General features: G+C 42.9%; 1 protein-coding gene across 3 annotated transcripts in view; it reads left to right on the forward strand.

Moving 5' to 3' along the window:
- The window catches only part of LOC124723218 (protein transport protein Sec16A-like), a 228,572-nt gene that overhangs the window by 115,023 nt on the left and 91,325 nt on the right, over window positions 1-22,224 (forward strand). For 2 of the 3 annotated variants that reach the window (XM_047248405.1, XM_047248404.1), the window contains exons 11-12: window positions 13,464-13,677; window positions 18,417-18,491. In XM_047248405.1, coding sequence (XP_047104361.1) covers window positions 13,464-13,677; window positions 18,417-18,491 — 289 coding nt within the window. The remainder of the gene's footprint in view (window positions 1-13,463; window positions 13,678-18,416; window positions 18,492-22,224) is intronic. The other variant, XM_047248406.1, reaches the window with a different exon arrangement.

Consider the following 22,224-nt stretch of genomic DNA (forward strand, 5'->3'; position numbering starts at 1 on the left):
CTACTCCTTATCTTCGTGCTTTCCAGAAAGGTCACTGGTTCTCTCCCCAAATGAGAATGCTTGGAGAATTATGGGCTGGGCCTTCCAACCAGACTCGGGATTTTGATGATCTGATGTACCAGTTGGACAGAATTTGCCATGATATCCCTCAGGAGGACATCCAACAATGCCACCAATCAGCACCAAGCCGAATAACTGCTTGCATAAAGACTATAGATAGATGAGCCAGTTTAACCTGAGTGTTAAAACTGCTCAAAATAACTGGTTTCTGAAATAACCAATTTTTGGTTTTCATTCTTATGGTTTCCTGTAATAAATGTAGCAATCAAACAAAGATTGAAAACTGTTGACTCTCTCAGTTTCAAAGTAAATAGAATCAAAATATTAAATAGCCAAATAAAAGCATACTTCGTCCATTCACCATTCACTGCTTTGCTCAAAAAGTGAAAGTGGTTGACTACTACAAAAAATCACAAGTATTCTCCTACTGATTCTAATTTTATGAAACTCTGCTCAAAACTCATGAACTCATGTTGTAATTGGGGATCATACCACTATTTGGTCATTACGGATAATCATTACTAAAGTGTGTAAACTGATGTTGGAGAACTCCATTTTTCATGTTAACTTGTACATTTTCAAGCGCTACAAGCAAATAAAGGTATATTATGTAGATAAAAGCAACATATCAGCTACTTTCTATTCTTATTGTATACTATGAATGAGTTGATGTTAAGTTTTAATGTATTACTGTTGCCATAATTTCCTTCCTCTTCTATTATTTCATAGAAATGGCAGACAGAACTTCGAAAGCAAATGAAGCATTGTACTTCATTGTTAGATCACTTCACAAAATATAAGACTCACTGTCTCAAAAACAGTAACGAATCAAAAATTTTTGAAATATGCGAATGGAAGGTTAGTTCATATATAAACATTAAATGTATGCAGGTGGATGAACATACACACCATCATAAAGATATACATCACAAGGAAAAAGATGAAAAAAGTTTGTCATTGCAAATGTGTTTTACTGTCAATTGCAACGACACACAATACTACGTTACTAACTATGTGCACTTCATGCCATCAGGGGTCTCCCCAAGAATCCACATTAATGTGATGTGACACTAGATGGCAGTCCTTTCCAGGAGAACAAAGAATGAAGAAAGACAACAGTGTGAGTTGAGCATACATCCAGGATGGATGTACCCAACTTGTACAGCACCCTTACATGGAGATTGCAGTTCACCAGGGAAGGAATGCACAATAATGCCACAAGCAGCTTGTGGAAGCTGTAGAAAATGCTGCTCTACTGTACCGAATGGTTGCTTAGTGGGTAGAGGCATCCAGGCAGGGAGAGTTGCAGTGGCCAACATGCACCAATCTGGGCAGCCTGTCCATGTACATATGGACTGTTCTCGCACCCAGATCACCCTGTGCTTGGAGAACAACAGACGATGGATGCTGCAGGAATTACAGCAACATACTGTTATTGAGAAGACAACAGAATTTTACGTGACGAGCTACACACGTGTTAAGTTGCTGCAAAATGGGTGCCTCATGCACTGAGTGAAATGGAAAAGTGGACACGTTACAAAACTTGACATGTGCATCGAGCGCGTTATGAGGAGGGAGGGAGACAATATGCTTGCAAGAATTGTCACCATAGATGAATTTTGGGCCAGGCCCTATGAGCCAGAACTGAAATGCCAGTTTGTGGAGTGGCGTCATCCAGGTTCACCAAACAGTTAATGTTTATCATAGCCAATGACATTAGAGGAGCGATTTTGTGCTATTTTTGTCCCACATGGGCAAACTGTTAATGCTTTGTACTACTTTGGCACTTTCCTGTAACAACATCTAAAAGAAGCTAATTGGGAGAAACTTCTTGGACGTCTACACAATGCATTAACTTTTCAGGAAAACATGAAAGCCAATATGGCAGAGTGTGTGAGGAATTTGATCGTGCAATGGGGATGGGAAATACTCATATTTATGACTTATCACCTTGTGATTATGACCTCATACCAAAATTGAAAGAGCCACTGTGTGAAAAACACTTTGGAACATGTGAGGACATTGCCACAGCAGTCACGTGTGAGATCCTACAATTTGCTAGTTCTGAGGCCGCAGGTGTTCATTATCTTCCACAGCATTGGCAGTGTGTGATGTATTCATCGGAAGACTATTTCAAGGGACTCTTAAGACGTCACAGGTCTGCGTTCCCGCCCTGTAGTATTGTGTACAGATGCAGTTGACAGTAAAGCACATTTTAAATGACAAAATATGCTTCGCCTTTTTTCTCATACTACACTCCTGGAAATTGAAATAAGAACACCGTGAATTCATTGTCCCAGGAAGGGGAAACTTTATTGACACATTCCTGGGGTTAGATACATCACATGATCACACTGACAGAACCACAGGCACATAGACACAGGCAACAGAGCATGCACAATGTCGCACTAGTACAGTGTATATCCACCTTTCGCAGCAATGCAGGCTGCTATTCTCCCATGGAGACAATCGTAGAGATGCTGGATGTAGTCCTGTGGAACGGCTTGCCATGCCATTTCCACCTGGCGCCTCAGTTGGACCAGCGTTCGTGCTGGACGTGCAGACCGCGTGAGACGACGCTTCATCCAGTCCCAAACATGCTCAATGGGGGACAGATCCGGAGATCTTGCTGGCCAGGGTAGTTGACTTACACCTTCTAGAGCACGTTGGGTGGCACGGGATACATGCGGACGTGCATTGTCCTGTTGGAACAGCAAGTTCCCTTGCCGGTCTAGGAATGGTAGAACGATGGGTTCGATGACGGTTTGGATGTACCGTGCACTATTCAGTGTCCCCTCGACGATCACCAGTGGTGTACGGCCAGTGTAGGAGATCGCTCCCCACACCATGATGCCGGGTGTTGGCCCTGTGTGCCTCGGTCGTATGCAGTCCTGATTGTGGCGCTCACCTGCACGGCGCCAAACACGCATACGACCATCATTGGCACCAAGGCAGAAGCGACTCTCATCGCTGAAGACGATACGTCTCCATTCACGCATGTCGCGACACTACTGGAGGCGGGCTGCACGATGTTGGGGCGTGAGCGGAAGACGGCCTAACGGTGTGCGGGACCGTAACCCAGCTTCATGGAGACGGTTGCGAATGGTCCTCGCCGATACCCCAGGAGCAACAGTGTCCCTAATTTGCTGGGAAGTGGCGGTGCGGTCCCCTACGGCACTGCGTAGGATCCTACGGTCTTGGCGTGCATCCGTGCGTCGCTGCGGTCCGGTCCCAGGTCGACGGGCACGTGCACCTTCCGCCGACCACTGGCGACAACATCGATGTACTGTGGAGACCTCACGCCCCACGTGTTGAGCAATTCGGCTGTACGTCCACCCGGCCTCCCGCATGCCCACTATACGCCCTCGCTCAAAGTCCGTCAACTGCACATACGGTTCACGTCCACGCTGTCGCGGCATGCTACCAGTGTTAAAGACTGCGATGGAGCTCCGTATGCCACGGCAAACTGGCTGACACTGACGGCGGTGGTGCACAAATGCTGCGCAGCTAGCGCCATTCGACGGCCAACACCACGGTTCCTGGTGTGTCCGCTGTGCCGTGCGTGTGATCATTACTTGTACAGCCCTCTCGCAGTGTCCGGACCAAGTATGGTGGGTCTGACACACCGGTGTCAATGTGTTCTGTTTTCCATTTCCAGGAGTGTATATCTTTATGGCAGTGTGTGTGTGTTCATCCATATCCTTATAAGTAATGTTTGCATATGAACTAATCTTCCATTTGCATATTGCGGAATTTTTTAATTCATTACCATTTTCAAGACAAAAAATAGTAGCCATGACATTTTCAGTGACCCTCATACTTCCAGACTAGGTTGGTGCCATTCTGCAATACAACGGATATCCAACGATGATAGGGAGAAACTGCTGTGTAGACCAGATGGGGGCAAGTCTTGCACATTGCACGTGCACTCGTACCTTAAGCCACAACCCAGACCAACAGGTACATTATCGTTTCAGCACTTCTGTAGCAGTGCTTATGCCATCTTTTTGTTGCTCATTTTTTGTTGCTTGACAGAGGCCTAAGACGAGTGTGGAGAGGGAAGTGTTGAGCAGTACCATGGGAATGTATACTGCCTACGTTGGCTTTTTATGAACATCTGCCATTTTTCAACTGCAATTTGTGTGACTCTATCAGCACTTTGAATCAAACTGACTTCAGAATTGGATGAATATTCAACAGTAGCATACACTATGTAATCAACAGTATCTGGACTTCCCCAAAAACATATGTTTTTCATATTAGGTGCATTGTGCTGCTACTTCCTGTCAGGTACTCCATATCAGTGACTTCAGTTGTCATTAGACATCACGAGAGAGCAGAATGGTGCACTCCGCAGAACTCACGGACTTTGAACGTGGTCAGGTGATTGGGTGTCATGTGTGTCATACGTCTGTACACGAGATATCCATGCTCCTTAACATCCCTATGTCCACTGTTTCTGATGCCCTAGTGAAGCAGAAACGTGAAGGGACACCTACAGTACAAAAGCGTACAGGCCAACTTCATCTGTTGACTGACAGAGACTGCCGACAGTTGAAGAGGGTCGTAATGTGTAATAGGCAAACATCTATCCAGACTATCTTACAGGATTCCAAACAGCATCAGGATCCACTGCAAGTACTATGACAGTTAGGCAGGAGTTTAGAAAACTTGGATTTCACGGTCGAACGGCTACTCGTACGCCACACACCACACTGGTAAATGCCAAACGCCGCCTCACTTGGTGTAAGGAGTGTAAACGTTGGATGCTTGACCAGTGGAAAAACGTTGTGTGGAATGACGAATAATGGTACACGAGGTGACGATTCGATGGCAGGGTGTGGGTATGCCCGGTGAAGAACATTATCTGCCAGTGTGTATAGTGCCAACAGTAAAATTTGGAGGTGGTGGTGTTACGGTGTGGTCATGTTATTCATGGAGGGGGCTTGCACCCCTTGTTGTTTTGCGTGGCACTATCACAGCACAGACCTACATTGATGCTTTAAGAACCTTCTCGCTTCCCTCTGTTGGCGAGCAATTTGGGGATGGCGATCGCATCTTTCAATACGATCAAGCACCTGTTCATAATGCAGGGCCTGTGGCAGAGTGGTTATATGACAATAACTTCCCTGTAATGGACTGTCCTGCACAGATTCCAGACCTGAATCCTATAGAACACCTTTTGTATGTTTTGGAACACAGACTTCATGCCAGGCCTCACCGATCGACATCGATACCTCTCCTCAGTACAGCAGTGGGTGAAGAATGGGCTGCCATTCCCCAAGAAACTTTCCAGCACCTGATTGAACATGTGCGTGTGAAAGTGGAAACCGTCATCAAGGCGAAGGGTGGGTCAACACCATATTGAATTCCAGCATTACCAATGGAGGGCACCATGAACTTGTAAGTCATTTTCAGCCAGGTGTCCCCCTGCAGGCCCAGAGGGTAGAATAGGCCCAAGGTATTCCTGCCTGTCATAAGAGGCGACTAAAAGGAGTCTCACACCATCCGGCCTTTATATGGTGGTCCCCTGTAGGGTTTGACCTCCATTTTTCAAAATTTTACCGAAGAGCGAACCAATTGGGAAAGGGCGCCTTACATGGTGCATCGTGTCCATCGTGCATTGAGATCTTTAGCCCGCTTTCTCGTCGTGGCATTGCAGTCCCGCTTATCCTCCATCTCTTAAGTGCATATTCCTCCACCCATTATGCAGTGTCGTTTCATGCACCAACGATGACCATGGAATTCTTTGCACCTCATACCCAGCACGGTAGACAGTCCATTGTGGTGGGGCCCCATGTACCTTGTTGGCTGTAGCCTCCTGACAACACAGGGATCGCTCTGCTGATGCCTGCGCCGTGAACTCCCCACGTATGCCAAGAAGTAGATGCCTGTCACCCTGGGGCATCCGGACTCCCGGCAATGGCCATCCTGCCAGGTGGCCTTTGCTACGGCTGGGTGGCACCCATGGGGAGGGCTCCCAGTCGGAGTGGGTGACATCAGGATGTATGACGTGCGAGGAAGGGTACCACATCATCACTTGCAGGCGATCAAACGCCAGCAGTCTCTAAGCGTTCCAAGTCTCAGTACAATGCAAGGAAGTATGATACTAAATCATTCCCCTGTCTGGGCCCACCATGGGAGGAATGCCATACTAAGGATGGCAGCGAACCTTATTCGCCCGGTACCTTGTACGTACGAGAGTTGATGGGGACTCCTTTGTCTGGATAAAGCTTCAGTTCTTTGTAGAGCATTTAGAGGACAAGTTTGGGCAGTACCGTCACACCTCATAACAGCTTAAATATGGTCTGGGGTATTATATTCCACAGGGACCTTCTTTTGCAGTCTGACCACGAGCTGCGCGTGAACTTGCAGGGACTAAGAGTTCATTTCATCGGGTGCGTCCGTCGGGGTTTGAGGGATAATCAGGTTGCCACCGATGCCTTCATCTTGGCCTTCGAGGGTGACACATTACCCGAGAAGGTCAAGGTGATGATCTACTGCCATGATGTCAAGCCACATGTCCCTCCCGCGGTGGACTGATTTAAGTGCTGGAAGTTCGGCCTTATGTCTTCCCACTGTACTTCGAGCATCACATGTCGAGATTGTGGACGTCAATCCCATCCCAATACTCCATGTGTCCCACCTCCCATCTGTGTCAACTGTGGAAAGCATCATTCCCCTTGCTCACCAGACTGCAGGATTTTACAGCAACAAAGGAAAATCATGGAATACAAAACCCTGGAGCCACTGACCTACACTGAGGCCAAGAGGAAATTTGAGCGCCTACATCCTATGGCTATGACGTTCTCTTATGCTGCCCCTCTGAGAAAAGTTGTAGCCCCATTAGTTCCTCGAATTCCAGTCAGCTCACAGAGCCGAAAGACTACACCTGCCCTCTTGATGGTGGGGACACTTCCCTTCACGTTGCTCCTGCACCACCTACCTTGGGAACACCGTACCCCCAACTATCTTCTCAGCTGGAGAAGTGTAAGTCTTCTTCAGCTCCTCTCGCTAGGAAGGGGTCCCTTGGGTCACTCCCTTCCCAGCTTTCTGCTAGTGTGAAAGATGACACCCGCTAGTGGCTGAATTGCCCAAAAGCAGCTGGTCGTAGGGCTTCGTGGTCATCCTCAGTCCCGGAGACTGAATCAGTGAAGCCCTCCCAGCCAGAGAAACCCAAGGATCAACGTGAGAAATCCAGAAAGATGACCTGAAGACCAAGGGAAATGCGTTGGCACCCACACCACTGCTGCCTACAAGCTATGCGTCTGAGGAAGAGATCAAGAATCTGGCATCCGCTGAGGACCTAGATCTCACCAGACCCTCAGATACAATGGATATAGCCTGTTCAGGAAATAAGTTTGGCAGCAGGTGACCCTGAGGCATAGACTGCCTCATTGAGTGTTTCATGCCTTCCCAGTCTTACGATCCCGTCATCCTCCAGTGGAATTGCGGTGGTTTTTTCCACCACATGGCTGAGTTATGGCAACTGTTAAGCTGTACACCTGTTTTCAGCATTGCCCTCCAGGAAAACGGCCACAGGGTATATTACAAGAACCATAGCGAATATAATAGTGTGTCAGGTGGAGTTTGCGTTTATGTCCTGAACTCGGTATGTAGTGAACCTGTCCCCCTTCAAACTCCTCTTGAAGCTGTGGCTGTCAGGGTATGGACGATGCAGGAAATAACTGTCTGCAACATAATCTCCCTGCAGATGCTGCGGTACTCCTGAATGTATTGGCTGCACTGACTGATCAACTTCCTAAACCTTTCCTACTTTTGAGAGATTTTAAAGCCCATAACCCCTTGTGGGGTAACAGCATGCTTAGTGACTGTGGCAGATATGTTGAAAATTTACTGTCCCAACTCGACCAATGCCTCTTAAATACTGGGGCTGTCACACATTTCAGTGTGGCTCATGGTAGTTACTAAGCCATTGATTTATCAGTTTGCAACCCAGGACTTCTGGCGTCATGCCTGTGGACGCCCACCCAAATTTTCTTTAAACAAGGCAGACTGGGTAGCCTTCACCTCTGCTGTCACTGTTGAATCTCCCCCAAATGGTGCCATCGGTGATATGATTGAGCAGGTCACTACAACAATCGCTTCTGCAGTGGAAAACACAATCACCTGTTCCCTATGGTGTCCCCAATAAAAGACAATCCCTTGGTGGTCGCCAGAAGTCGCTGAGGCAATTAAGAGTATCGGCGAGCTCTACAGTGACATAAACGGCACCCTTCATGAGAGCACCTAATAGCCTTTAAGCAGCTCAGTGCTGCGTTTGCCTGCTTACAAAAGACGGGAGTGTCGGAGAGGTACGTGTCGACCATTGGGTGCCATACATCACCTTCTGAAGTGTCGACGAAGATCCGACATCTTTTTGGGTACTAGACCCCAACAGGTGTCCCTAGCATTAACATCAATGGCATGCTCTCTACCAACACAGATGCGATTGCCAAGCACTTTGTTGATCACTATGATAGAGCCTCTGCGTCGGAAACTGCCCCCCAGCCTTTCGCACCCTCAAAAATGCGGATTGAACAGAAAGTCCTCTCGTTCACTACATGCTGCAGTGGACTGTATAACACCCCATTTACAGAGTGGGAGTTCCTCAGTGCCCTTGCACATTGCCCCGACACAGCTCCTGGGCCCGATTGCATCCACAGCCAGATAATTAAACATCTCTCATCTGACTACAAGCGATATCTTCTTGTCATCTTCACCCTGCTCTGGTGCGATGGCTTCTTTCTATCGCAGTGGCGGGAGAGCACCATCATTCCCATGCTCAAACCCAGTAAAAACCCACTTGATGTGGAAAGCTATCGGCCCATCAGCCTCACCAATGTTCTTTGTAAGCTGCTGGAACATATGGTATGTCGGCGGTTGGGTTGGGTCCGGGAGTCATGTGGCTTCCTGGCTCCATGTCAGGATGGCTTCCGCCAGGGTTGCTCTGCCACTGATAATCTTGTGTCCATCGAGTCTGCCATCCGAAGAGCCTTTTCCAGACGGCAACACCTGATTGCTGTCTTTTTTGACTTACGTAAAGCATATGACACAACTTGGCAACATCATATCCTTGCCACATTGTATGAGTGGGGTGTTTGGGGACCACTCCCGGTTTTTATCCAAAACCCCCTATTGCTCTGTACTTTCCTTGTCCAAGTTGGTGACTCCCATAGTTCCATCCATACCCAGGAGAAAGGAATCCCGCAGGGCTCTGTATTGAGTGTCTCTCTATTTTTAGTGGCCATTAACGGTCTAGCAGCAGCTGTCGGGCCCTCCGTCTCACCTTTTCTGTATGCAGACGACTTCTGCATTTCGTACTGCTGCTCCAGTACTGTTGTTGCTGAGCGGCACCTCCAGGGAGCGATCCACAAGGCGCAGTCATGGGATCTAGCCCACGGCGTCCAGTTTTCAGCTGGAAAGTCGTGTGTGTCATGCACTTCTGTTGACATCGTACTGTTCAGCCGGAACCTGCACTTTACCGTAATGATGATCCACTCACTGTAGTGGAGACATATCAATTCCTAGGACTGCTTTTCGACTCTCGATTGACTTGGGTCCCTCGTCTTCGTCATCTTAAGCATAAGTGCTGGTAGCACCTCAATGCCCTCCATTGCCTGAGCAACACCGATTGGGGTGCAGATCGCTGTACGGTGCTGCAGTTCTACAGAGTCCTTGTCCAATCCCGAACTGACTATGGGAGTGTGGTTTATGGCTCGGCAGTGCCTTCAGCATTGCATTAACTCGACCCTGTGCACCACTGTGGGGTTCAGTTAGTGACAGGTGCTTTTAGGATGAGTCCGGTGACTAGCATACTGGTGGAGGCTGGTGTCCCTCCACTGCAGCTTCGTCTGGACCTTTTGCATGGTCCTAAGGACTTCATTAACCCCACCGCCCTCCGCTGTCACTTCCTCTCAATTCTAGACGTGTTCCGGGGCTCTGAAGTGGTTTACACCGATGGCTCAATGGCTGATGGTCATGTAGGCTTCACATATTTCTATGGAGAACATATTGAGCAGCACTGCTTGCCAGTTGGCTGCAGTGTCTTCACTGCAGAGGTGGTGGCCATATCTCGTGCTCTTGAGTACATCCGCTCATGCCCTGACGAGTCATTTCTCCTGTGTACTGACTCATTGAGCAGCCTACAAGCCATCCCCAGTGCTACCCTCGCCACCCTCTGGTAGCGTCCGTTGAGGAGTCCAACTATACCCTGAAACAGTCCCAATGTTCTGTGGTGTTTGTGTGGACCCCAGGACATGTCGGAATCCCCGGCAACGATCTTGCTGACGGGCTGGCCAAACAGGTGACGCGGAAACCGCTTCTGGAGATAGGCATCTCCGAAGCTGACCTGCATTCTGTCTTACACCACAGGGTTTTCCGGCTTTGGGAGACGGAATGGCAGAACAGCATGTACAACAAACTGCATGCCATTAAGGAGACTATGAGTGTGTGTAAGTCTTCCATACAGGCCTCTCGCAGGGAATCAGTTGTCCTCTGCCGGCTCCGCATTGGCCATACATGGCTAACGCATGGTTACCTAATCCGTTGCGAGGACCCACCTCAGTGTCGCTGTGGCTCCCAAATGACAGTCGTCCACCTCTTGCTGAACTGCCCACTTTTAGCCGCTCTGTGGCAGATTTTTAACTTTCCCAGCACCCTGCCTTGGGTGTTTGGTGACAATGCCTCCAAAGCAGCTTTAGTTTTATGTTTTATCCGCGAGAGTGGGTTTTATACTTCTATGTAGGTTTTAGCACGTCCTTTGTCCCTCTGTGTCCTCCACCCTATTACTTTTAGAGTGGTTGTTGTAATGTGTTGCAGACTGGCTTGCTTTCTGTTTTTATTCTTGTGGTTGGCCAGCCACTGTAATCTGCTTTCATGTCTTACTCTCTTCTGTTTCTAGCGTCTCTCTGTTGTTTTCTTGTCCTCTTTTGTTCCTTTTAATGTTCGTTGCCTTCCCTTCATTCTTGTGGCTTTTCCATTCTTTCTGTTTTGTGTTATATGTCTTGTCTGTTTTATTCTCACACTTGTGGCATTGTTTTATTAGGAACAAGGGACCGATGACCTCGTAGTTTGGTCCCTTCTCCCAGGCAATGAACTTACTGACAGGCTGGCCAAACAGGCAGTGCAGAAACCACTCCTGGAGATGGGCATCTCTGAAACTGACCTGCATTCTGTGTTATGCCGCAAGGTTTTCCTACTTTGGGAGACGGAGTGGCATAACATTATGCACACCAAACTGTGTGTCATTAAGGAGATTGCAAATGTGTGGAAGTCTTCCCTGCGGGCTTCTCGCAGGGAATCAGTTGTCCTTTGTCGGCTCAGCATTGGCCATGCGTGGCTCGCACACGGTTACCTCCTCCGTCGCGAGGACCCACCTCATTGTCGCTGTGGCTCCCAAATAACAGTCATCCACCTCTTGCCAGAGTGCCCACTTTTAGCTGCTCTGAAGTGGACTTTTAACTTTCCCAGCACCCTGCCTTTGGTGTTGGGTGACAATGCCTTAACAGCAGCTTTAGTTTTAAGTTTTATTCGTGAGGGTGGGTTTTATCAGTTTTAGCACATGTCCTTTGTCCCTCTGTGTCCTCTACCCTAGGACTTTTAGGATGGAAGTTTTCACGTGTTTCAGAGTGGCTGGCTTCTCCTTTTTTATTCTCATGGTCAGCCAGCCTTGGTAATTTGCTTTCTTGTTTTTAACCTCTTCTCCCTGTTTCTTGCATCTCTCTCTGTGGTTTTCTTTTCCTGTTTTTGTCCATAGTAGTGTTAATTGTCCTTGTGTCGGTCTTCCTCTTGTTATTGTGCCATACATCTTCTTTGTTTTCTTCTTTCCCTTGGGTAATTGTTCTACTGGGAATAAGGGACTGATGACCTCGCAGTTTGGTCCCCCCCCCCCCCCCCCCCCCCTCTTAACCCCTTAAACCAACCAATCAGCCAGGTGCCTGGATACTTGAGATCGCATAGTGTACATGTCTGTGGGAGGTGCAAAAGGTCTAAGTTGAGACCAATGGTGTACTTACGTGTTTCATGCAGCACTGTTGTCGTTGCACACCGTGAGATATGACGGGAATGATTGGGATGTGTCAGCTGCTGATCCTAGCCAATGTGAGAGCAGTGGGCAGACAATGTGTTTGGAAACGAGATATTGTAACATCTCACATCAGTATAGAAGTTAAATCCACCAAGTGTTCAGAAAAAAAACAGTTATGTTCTCAAGTCCCATAGTAACCACAACCTCAAAAATCCCAACATATTTGGAAGAAATAGCCGTATATTTGTGAAAACAGAGATGTTAAGTCTCACAGCTGTTTTGTTAGGATGACGATGATGACGATGATGACGATGATGATGATGATGATGATGATGATGATTAAAAATAGTGATACCACAGACGACTGGCTAACTATAGAAAAAGGCAATGAAGATAAAAATTATTGTAAAAAATTCCTTTTTGTTTCTTTTATTCCTCCTCGTATTATCAAAATATACAATCAATAAATGGCATAAATTTAGAATAGGTGTAATGTTAACATTTTAGGCAAGTCCCTTAAGTCAATAAAAGTTTGTTATTTTGATTAGTCAGAATATGTAAAAAGCAAATTTGTCTCAAAGAGCCTCTTTTTAAAGGGGGGTTGTCTTATGTTCAAGGTCATCTTACACTTGGGTAAATGTAGTATAATTGTGAAAACTGATTGCCTCTCTAATCAGTCTGTCATTCAATGGAATAAGTTTTATGAGGACAAAGTGTTGCATTTGAATTTAAAGTAATAGAAACATTGTAAATTTTGTCACTGAAAGGAGGAAAATCCGGAGGACAATGAAATACATCTTTTTGTATCTGACAAGAAAGCAATTAGTGATTGTGGCCAGTTATTTTAAAAGAAAAAATATTTTTAATATTGAACTTGTTGTGACTTGGTCGTGTTGAAGGCAGGATGCCATTTCCTTCTTCTACCCTTAAAATTGACTTTACCTAGCCAGTGTTACCTAGACTCAATATCACAGTTCAGCTTCAAATTTTCCATATTAACAAATCATAGGCAATAGCTGACATAGTATACCACAACACACAGGGTCTTTTTTAATCAAATCAGCACCTCCTCCATTTTCTCATAGCCTCCTACGACACTGCTGAAAATACTCATTTGAAGCACACTTTCAGTAACACACTATTTCAGTGCAATGGTCACACCCTCCATTTGCTCCAGCCAGTCTCAGATTTGTTTGTCATCTCATATAGTAGTACTGGAGCTAATAGATGGTGGCACACTAGTTGAAAACTCGGACTTACTGACTAGTTAACATAATCCACTGAGTAGATCTAGGATGCTGGCTGTGCATCCATTCCCAATCATCTCCCTGCTCTCTGTAATTAAGATAGTAACGTGTGCTTATTACATTTCTAGGTTATGGTTATTATGGACGACCTGCTTTGGATCGTTATCATTATGAGGCATACTATAGTTATAAATATTATGAAAACCTCAGGAGAACCAACCCAGCTGCATATGCTGATTGGTATGCAAAGTATTATGGGGATCAGCATCAGTATCAACAAGGTGTATACTCTGAAGACAGAGGCAGTGTTCATTCTGGTCGCAGCTCTGAAAATGATGACAGGTATATATGTATATTCTACTAGCAGCTTTGTGTTGTCTAAAATATGGTTTATATTCTTTGTAGAATGTAATCAAGAGCATTTTTTGATGTATCTTAACTTTAAATTGGTCACTCTCCCGCTGCATCCCCCCCCCCCCCCCCCCCCAAAAAAAAAAAAAAATCAAGATGTACATCAGTACTAATAAAATAAAGTTTTACCCAATTTAGTGGAAAAAATCTATTAAGTACTAAAACTATGTGGTTCACCAGGACACGAACTCAGAAACTTGGCTTTTGTAGGCAATGCTCTTACCAGCTGCACAACCAGGCCTGGATAGCTTGGTCAGTTAGAACATCACCCCCGAAAAGAAAGAGTCTGGGTTTCAGTTCTAAAAACTAAGAATAAGTAAGGATACCATCACGTGCTTGATATGTGAAAGTGTGCAATGTTGTATTTCATACTGTGTGTTCAAAGAATAATGGGGATTTTTCTGTCTTTTCTGTTTTAAAAAATAATTTTATTTATTCTTCTACATCAATGTTATCCCCTTCAAATTCGTCCTCATTAGTTATTAGACTTTTATGCCAGCACTTCTTCTAATTCTCAAAACACTTATGGAACACTTATTTGTGGAATAGCTTTTAGCTCTCTCAGCAATGTGATTTTAATCTTTCCGTGCTTGTAAAACAACAGCCCTTTAAGGTTTTCATTATTGTTGGAAACGGAAGGAAGTCACGTGGGGCCATGTGTGGTGAATATGGCTTCTGGGTCATCATTAAAGTATTGTTTTTGACCAGAAATTCAGAACAAGCAACAAAGTTCAAACAGGCATATTATCATGGTGCAAACCTCTGAATTGTTTAGGCACAGATCTGGATGGTATCCCTCCTCTGCCCTACTCCTGTAGATTTCTTCTCACAAACAGCATTGAACTTGTTAGCAGTACTTACTGATTTTTCAACCTTATGGCAGGAAGTCATGGTGCACTGTGCCATTAAAATTGAAGATCACAGTGAACATAACTTTCACTCTTGAGTCCAATTGCCGAGCTCTTTTGGTTTCGGAGATGCATCCATTGGGATGACTGAGTTTTAATTTCATTTTCATATCCAAAAAAACCATGTTCCATCTTGTTTTATTACACATTTCAGTAGCTGTGCATCATTGTTGACTTCCTCTAGTGACTGCTGAGCAATCTGCATTTGTCACTGTTTTTGTTCAAAATTCAACAAATTTTTCTGTCGCAAATTTTACACCCGAAGCATCGGGAAAAAAAATTTATGGTGTGCGCCATTTGGTATGCTAATATCATAAGTGACTTCTCTGATTGTGATTGTGCTGGAATGTCCAGGTTGTTCATCATTTTAAATGTCTCCAAAGCCTAATTCAAAAAGCTTATATACTCTTTAACTCTTATGTTACTCATAGCAGACTCGCCAAATGCAATATTTAACAGCTGTAAAACTTTGTTCCATTTTCTCCATAGAAAAATTTTATACAAATTCTCTGATCCATTTTTGTATGAAATAAGTAATTGCCAATGCTACCAAAATACAAGTAACCTTTTGGACAGTTGGCAATAGGCCAAGTATTCGATATTCCTGACATTGTGCAGATACTTTTCATTTATGTTTTCCACACAACAACAAGTAAAATCATGTGAATTGGACTAACGTAACATGTGAAGTTTGAAAATCCATGTTATTTTTTGAACACGCCTCGTACATAATTTCCACAAAGAAATTTATTAGGTGAAAACACAAATTTCCTATATTTTATTCCAAAAATCCTAAATCACTGTTATTCGTTTTTAGGCTGTTAGCTTGTGTCTGAAGTTACACATGTATAGTAGAAGTTTGTTACTGTTGTATGCACTAAGCAATTCTGAAATTATTTAGGGTATTTTAGTGCAATTGTTAACATATATTTTTGTTATACAAAGCAGCATGTGCGGCATCCTAATTTCTATTTTATGACACCCAGTGATTGTTTCATAGGTTGTATGTCCTAATATTGCCAAGAAATTGAGAGAGAGAGAGAGAGTAGCAGCGCAAGTAGTTTAACATGCATAAAAGTTACTGTTGTATATGTGTGAATAAATACCTCAAATATAAAATTTTACTTAAGTGTGACAGTTCACATAAGTGACAATACATTTGTTCATTTTGTTGCAATGCAGTAAGTAAATGTATAAGGTGTACAACTTTTCTTATGCCGTTTTTTCCCCTATATTTGAAGCTTTAATGAAACAAATTGGTTACATATGTATCATTCAAAATATTTTCCATCGCTGGCCACTACTTTTTCCCATCTTTTGGGCAGTGTACGAATCCCGCGTCAAAAAAATCATTCATCTTTTGAAGCGACCCACGAATCGATCCAATTTGTGACTTCTTCATGAGATTGGAAGTGTTGGTCAGCCAGGCCATGCGCCATTGATTTAAACAGGTGATAGTCAGAGGGAGCAATGTCTGGAGAATCTAGTGGGTGGGGTAGGACTTCCCATTTTAACTTTTCCAAGTACGTTTTGACCTCTTTTGCAACGTGGGGTCAAACGTTGCCATGCTGCAAAATCACTTTATCGAGCCTCTCGCTGTATTGCGGCCGTTTGTCTTTTAATGCTCTGCTCAAACACATGAATTGCGTTCAATAATGGGTACCTGTAATTGTTTCACTCAGTTTTAACACCTCGTAGTACACAATGCAGAGCATGTCTCACCAAATGCAGAGCATGATTTTGGAGCTGTGAATATTCGTTTTGACCGTCGATTTGGAAGCATGGACGGGATGTCTCCATGATTTTTTGCGTTTAGTGTTATCATAATGAAACCATTTTTCATCCCCAGTCATAATGTGATGCAGAAATCCCTTCCATTTTTGCCTCTGAATCAACTGTTCACAAACACACAAACGCTGTTCAACATCTCTTGGTTTCAGCTAACACGGGATCCAAGTTCCTTCTTTCTGAATGATGACCGTAGCCTTGAGACATTTTGAATGGCATGTGTCACTCACGCTAATCGTGCCAATTCTTCTTGAGTATGACACTAGTCTTAACTCAGCAATGTCTCCAATTCTGCATCTTCAAAAACATTCTCTCTTCCACCACAACGCCGGTCTACGACGTTAAAAATCACCGTTCTTGAAGCATCGAAACCACTCGCAACATGTTCTTTCACTAATAGCGTCCTTACCATACGTACTTGAGAGCATTTGTTGAGACACAGCCGCTGTCTTCTTCATATTGAAACAAAACAGTAACACCTCCCGCAAATGATGAGAATTAGGCTTTTAAACTGAGATTTTCAATCAGGAACAACTTTATGATGCAGATACAAATCTACTAATGTTTGAATGAGGTTATGTTGACTGAGGTCCAAGCTAACTGCCTGACGTCTGCGATCTGTTTCTTTCGACCACTACTTACCATTGTCGCCACCTATCGGTAAATGACGGAAGCGAAGTTGTAAACCTTGTACTTTTTTTGATGTGTAAAGGAAATCATTAAGAAGTCTATGGCAGAAATTAGTTGGCTAATGAGGTGGGGGAGGGTGGAGGGAGGAAAACATTTTTCATTTTAGACTATACTCAATGATATTTGGTGCCTTGTTAATGAGAGGTACCATTGGTGCTGTTGACAGTGTCAGAGTTTTGGGTATGACAAATAGAAAGCTCACAGGTAGATGTCACAAATACTATCATCTACTAAACACAAATGCGTCTATCTTTTCAGTCAAAATATTGTCTATAGTCAGTATCTGTCATACACTAAAACTGGTTTATATCGTGTGTGTTCATGCTGGGAAATTCGGTTCAGACAAGAACAATTTGTGGAACATAACAGTGAAAAACCAGAGCCTTATGTTTCATTGATTCCTGTACTGCATCAGAATGGTAATCAGTAGGTGAAAAAGGTTTCAAAAAGTGTATCAGTTATCTTTATTTTAAGCAGACTATTTAATAGTTCAAAATCTGATAGTGGAAAAACATAGTCCAAGGTGAAAGTATCTGGCCCTACTACTTCCCTCTCTCCTTTATTCACCCTATTTCACATAAGTAACTCAGGTTGCTTTAGTTAGACTCATGCTAGTTCATTCAAACCAAAGGCAGATAGTAAAGCCATAAAATGCTGCACCCCTGTTCCCTGTTCAAGAGGATACCGATTTGTTATCTAACTTGGTCATCGTGATTTGTTTTCTGTAACTTGATTAAACTGTTTCAGGAGAGTGCTGACTATGTTTCATTCTTAAGCTCACATTCTTAAGCTTCTGGTAATTAGTGTAATATATTATGGAAGCTGTATTTGAATTAATGTTATAATATTTTGTATTTCTACTATTTGTTTATTTGTGTAAAAAGAAACTACAACTGATTTTTATTTCAAAAGTTCTATGACCAGGGTCTCAAGACCCGAGGATCCTGCACATTTTGGATAAATTAAAATTGTTAGATGATTTAGTATTGATTTTATGGGTACAAAGTATTGTGAAGTACTTGTTACACACTGCATCATGGTATCACAGATTTGATTAATGGATGTCCTCTTTCTATAATGAAAAGCCTTTGCAAGTCAGTGTTGTAGTCCAGTCATTATAAGAATACACACATGGGTACCAGTTGTCCATTGCACTTATAGTTATTTCTTCAGCAGCAGATGATGACATGCTCATTTTATTGTCTTTAACATAAGATAATACTGTTGCTGATATATTGCTTTGCATTTACATTGCATTAATTGATGTAGACCATGCTCTTGCAGATACAGAACAGGACAGTATCATCATCATGATTACTACCGGTCATCATCTATTCTCTCTGACTATGGTGCTAGGAGGTGAGGTGAATTTTGAACTCATCAGTTTTTGATCTTCTGTAGCTGATGTATTTCCTATGTTGAGATGTTAATAGAGAAATCCATAGATGTCTTGTTGGTGTAATTTGTCGTATTCATTTGTTGCAAACCTGTATTTCACTAGCTGGTACATTTCATGTGTTTAGATATTCTTTGGATATTTGGAACCATTACATAAACTGTGAGTACAGTTTTAAGGAAACAGATTGTGATTCAATTTAAGGCTAAAAGGACAACTAATCACTATAACATTCACTACTGCTTGATTATTTCTGTAGCTTCTAATCAATAAATTCTATCTTTAAGGCTAAGAGTGGTGGCATAGGCATTTTCCTTCTTTTGTGACTGTGAAAGACACATTGTGCTTTAGTCTCCTGTTGGTGGTTTATTTGTAATGTGAGTTGTAATAAGTATTTCCCAGAATTGTGGAATGCCTCCTCATAATTTTTCCATTATTGGTTGTAATTAAGATACAGCTTGCTCATTTGGTGTACTGTTGACAGAAGTGTTGGGAAATATGCTTACGGAATTAGTAAACTTCATAATTCATTTTGAAGTACATAATGATTTATGTACAATCTTATTAACTAAACTGTTTTTCCAGATATGTATTAATATTTCCATTGTAACAAGGGATAAGTTGTTTTGTGTTTTGATGTTACAGTTAATTGTATATATGATGAAAAGTCACTATCATAACATGTGAAAGGTGCATTATTGCAGAAGAAATTGAATTATGTCTTAAGATTACCCGCTATAACTGACACATAGAGATTAGAATTGAATATCACAAATATTAACTCCATTGACTTTTGTTTGTGGTGATGGTGTCTTTGGAAATAACTATTAAAAGTATTTCTCATTGTGATTTTGAAAGAAAAACTACTGTTAAATCACAGACACAGAATTTGTCTTGGACATCTTGCAAAGTGAAACTTCCTGGCAGATTAAAACTGTGTGCCAGACCGAGACTCGAACTCGGAACCTTTGCCTTTCACAGGCAAGTGCTATACCAACTGAGCTACCCAAGCACAACTCACGCCCCGCCCTCACAGCTTTACTTCCGCCAGCTGTGAGGACAGGGCGAGAGTCGTGCTTGGGTAGCTCAGTTGGTAGAGCACTTGCCCGTGAAAGGCAAAGGTCCGGAGTTCGAGTCTCAGTCCAGCACACAGTTTTAATCTGCCAGGAAGTTTCATATCAGCGCACACTCCGCTGCAGAGTGAAAATCTCATCTTGCAAAGTGTCTATGTAAATGGCAATTGTCCTCATATTTGTGAAGCTGTGCAAATATATTTCAAATACCTAAGCTGTTAATAAGAATCAAATAAGAAAAGAAAACTTATTAAAAGGTGAAATGGGTGAATTTTTTTTATTCATTTTCATGCTGAGTTGCTCTTGTTTATATCCTGTAGGTCACCCACCTTTATATTTTTTGGTGCAATGTGATTTCTCCTTCCACGAACATGGTGTGACATTATGAACAATCCTGTACAGGTCATGCTACAACAGAATGAAGTCAGTCAGTCAGTCAGTTCAGAGTGAAAGAGAGAGGGGGGTTGGGGGGAGAGAGAGAGAGAGAGAGATAGAGAGAGAGAGAGAGAGAGAGAGAGAGAGAGAGAGAGAGAGAGAGATTGATTTTTCATCAAAAGCTGTCATACCTGATATTCTTTGCCAATTCACTGTTAATGTATGTCTTTTTTTTCTTTTTTAATGGAAATATGTGTGTGTTTCATCATCATGAGATGGCAATAAACAAAATTCACAAAATCCTAGGGAAGCATTGCAAGGAGGATTGTGTGTTATCACAGTAAGGCTGACCCTCAAAATTTTGAGAGTGAATGTCAAATAATAGTTAAAAAATTACACACTAAACACTGAATTACTTTGGCAGGAAAATTATAGAAATTTAGGCTTAGGCAGAAGCATACCTACAGTCATTCTTAGTACACACCATCTGCAGTAACAGTTGTCGATGCAGGGCTTGCTTATTGGCGAAAGTATTATCTTATTGACCTTCATGTAATCACTTAATTGTCATTTTAATGTTGTAACTTCTGTACAAGAGTGCTAAAGAAAAATATAGTTGGCACCAGGCAAGTTTTGCTATACTGGGTGTTTATTTTATGTTACAAGAGTGCATCTTACATGAGAATTGTCGTCATTCCAGCTAAGTCTCCATTTATGAAAATATCTGTTACATAGGGTAGGATCAGGACATCAGGAGCAGTAGTCGAAAACTTCAAAGTTTGTGGGACATAGTTAGTCACTAAAATATTATGACAGCTACTAGAATGTAATCACAGAACAACAAACAATCAAATTTGAATCTAGAAAGAATCGAAGTGCCTTTGTGAGCTGAGGTATGCACTATTCCATACTTCACATTTCAGCACTCCACATAAAAAGCAAGTGTCTGTTGATCTTTGGTCAAACCATTTCCTGTTTTCCAACTTGGTTGCAGTATCATATCAGTGAGCGGAAGCAGTAAATGCAAACATAAGCACCACTCATGGATTACATCTGAGGCCCATTCGACTGGCCGACTGCTGCCTACAAGGGTCATTCCATGTCAGTTCAACCAGGGGCTCCAGCTCATAGTCTCAGATTTGACTGAAATTCAGTACACTAATTCTACCATGTGTGGAAAACTCGTGTAAAAAAAGTATTAGTTTCCCGTGCCAATTAGTTCCAGAATTATGACTTGTGAAAGAAGGTGGCGTGATCTGGAAATTGCAACCCACATCTGGCAATCTATCTTCAGACCCAACTTCAGGTCTTAATAACTTTTGAACTATTCCACACAGTCCAGTGAAATTTTTACAACCCAGTAACATCCACTTAGAGAACACACTCCATGAATCAAAACACCAACTACATATTTCTGAGGGGAAAATAAAAAAATTCCAAAATGTGATCAAAAAAATGTAATACGTTAAAAGGTACATATTGTAGGTGCCATCTATGCCAAATATAATTCACTCAAAAAGGGTATAAATTTTTTGTGCTGAGCTTAATGTAGCCTAAACACACACAGAACTCATCATGCCCATATCAGTCACAAAAACTGAGTTACATGCACACAAAAATACAAAAATTTGAAAAATTACCTGAAAAACATGGATTTTCGAAGTGTGGTAGCACAAAAGGGACAAGTGATATCCAAGCCAAATTTCCCACACTGTAGACCATAATGATATATATCTCAAAATTTCAGCATTTTATTGCAAGACATTTGTGTACAATGGAAGTTGATAGATGTATTTGGTGATGTGGCCATTGTTCCACAACACAATTTTGTAAAAACATATTGTAAACTGTTCTGCCTCTTGTTATCTTCTCCCACAACTATTTAATCACTAAGCAACAACATATAGACAGATTAACCACAACCTATCATTAATGTTTACTGCTCCTTAACTGCTAAAAACCAGTTGATTGTGCTTCGAACAGAAGTTCTCCCACACTTTAGCTACTGTGCTCTGTACATTGAGTGGCAAATTGTACTGTCTTCCTGACACTGTGGTAGGAACTGGAACTGTCATAAGAATATGTTCAAAAGGAATCCAACACCTGTCTGCCAAATGTGGCCAATGAAACGCTCTTGCTGGTCGTGCTGGTGCCATGAAGTTCACAAATACATCACCTTCTGCTTCACAGCACTCTGCAACACATCCTAAGTACCATTTGTCATCATAAACAGCAATAACGTATCAAC

This window comes from Schistocerca piceifrons, chromosome X (assembly GCF_021461385.2).
Source record: "Schistocerca piceifrons isolate TAMUIC-IGC-003096 chromosome X, iqSchPice1.1, whole genome shotgun sequence".
NCBI lineage: Eukaryota > Metazoa > Arthropoda > Insecta > Orthoptera > Acrididae > Schistocerca > Schistocerca piceifrons.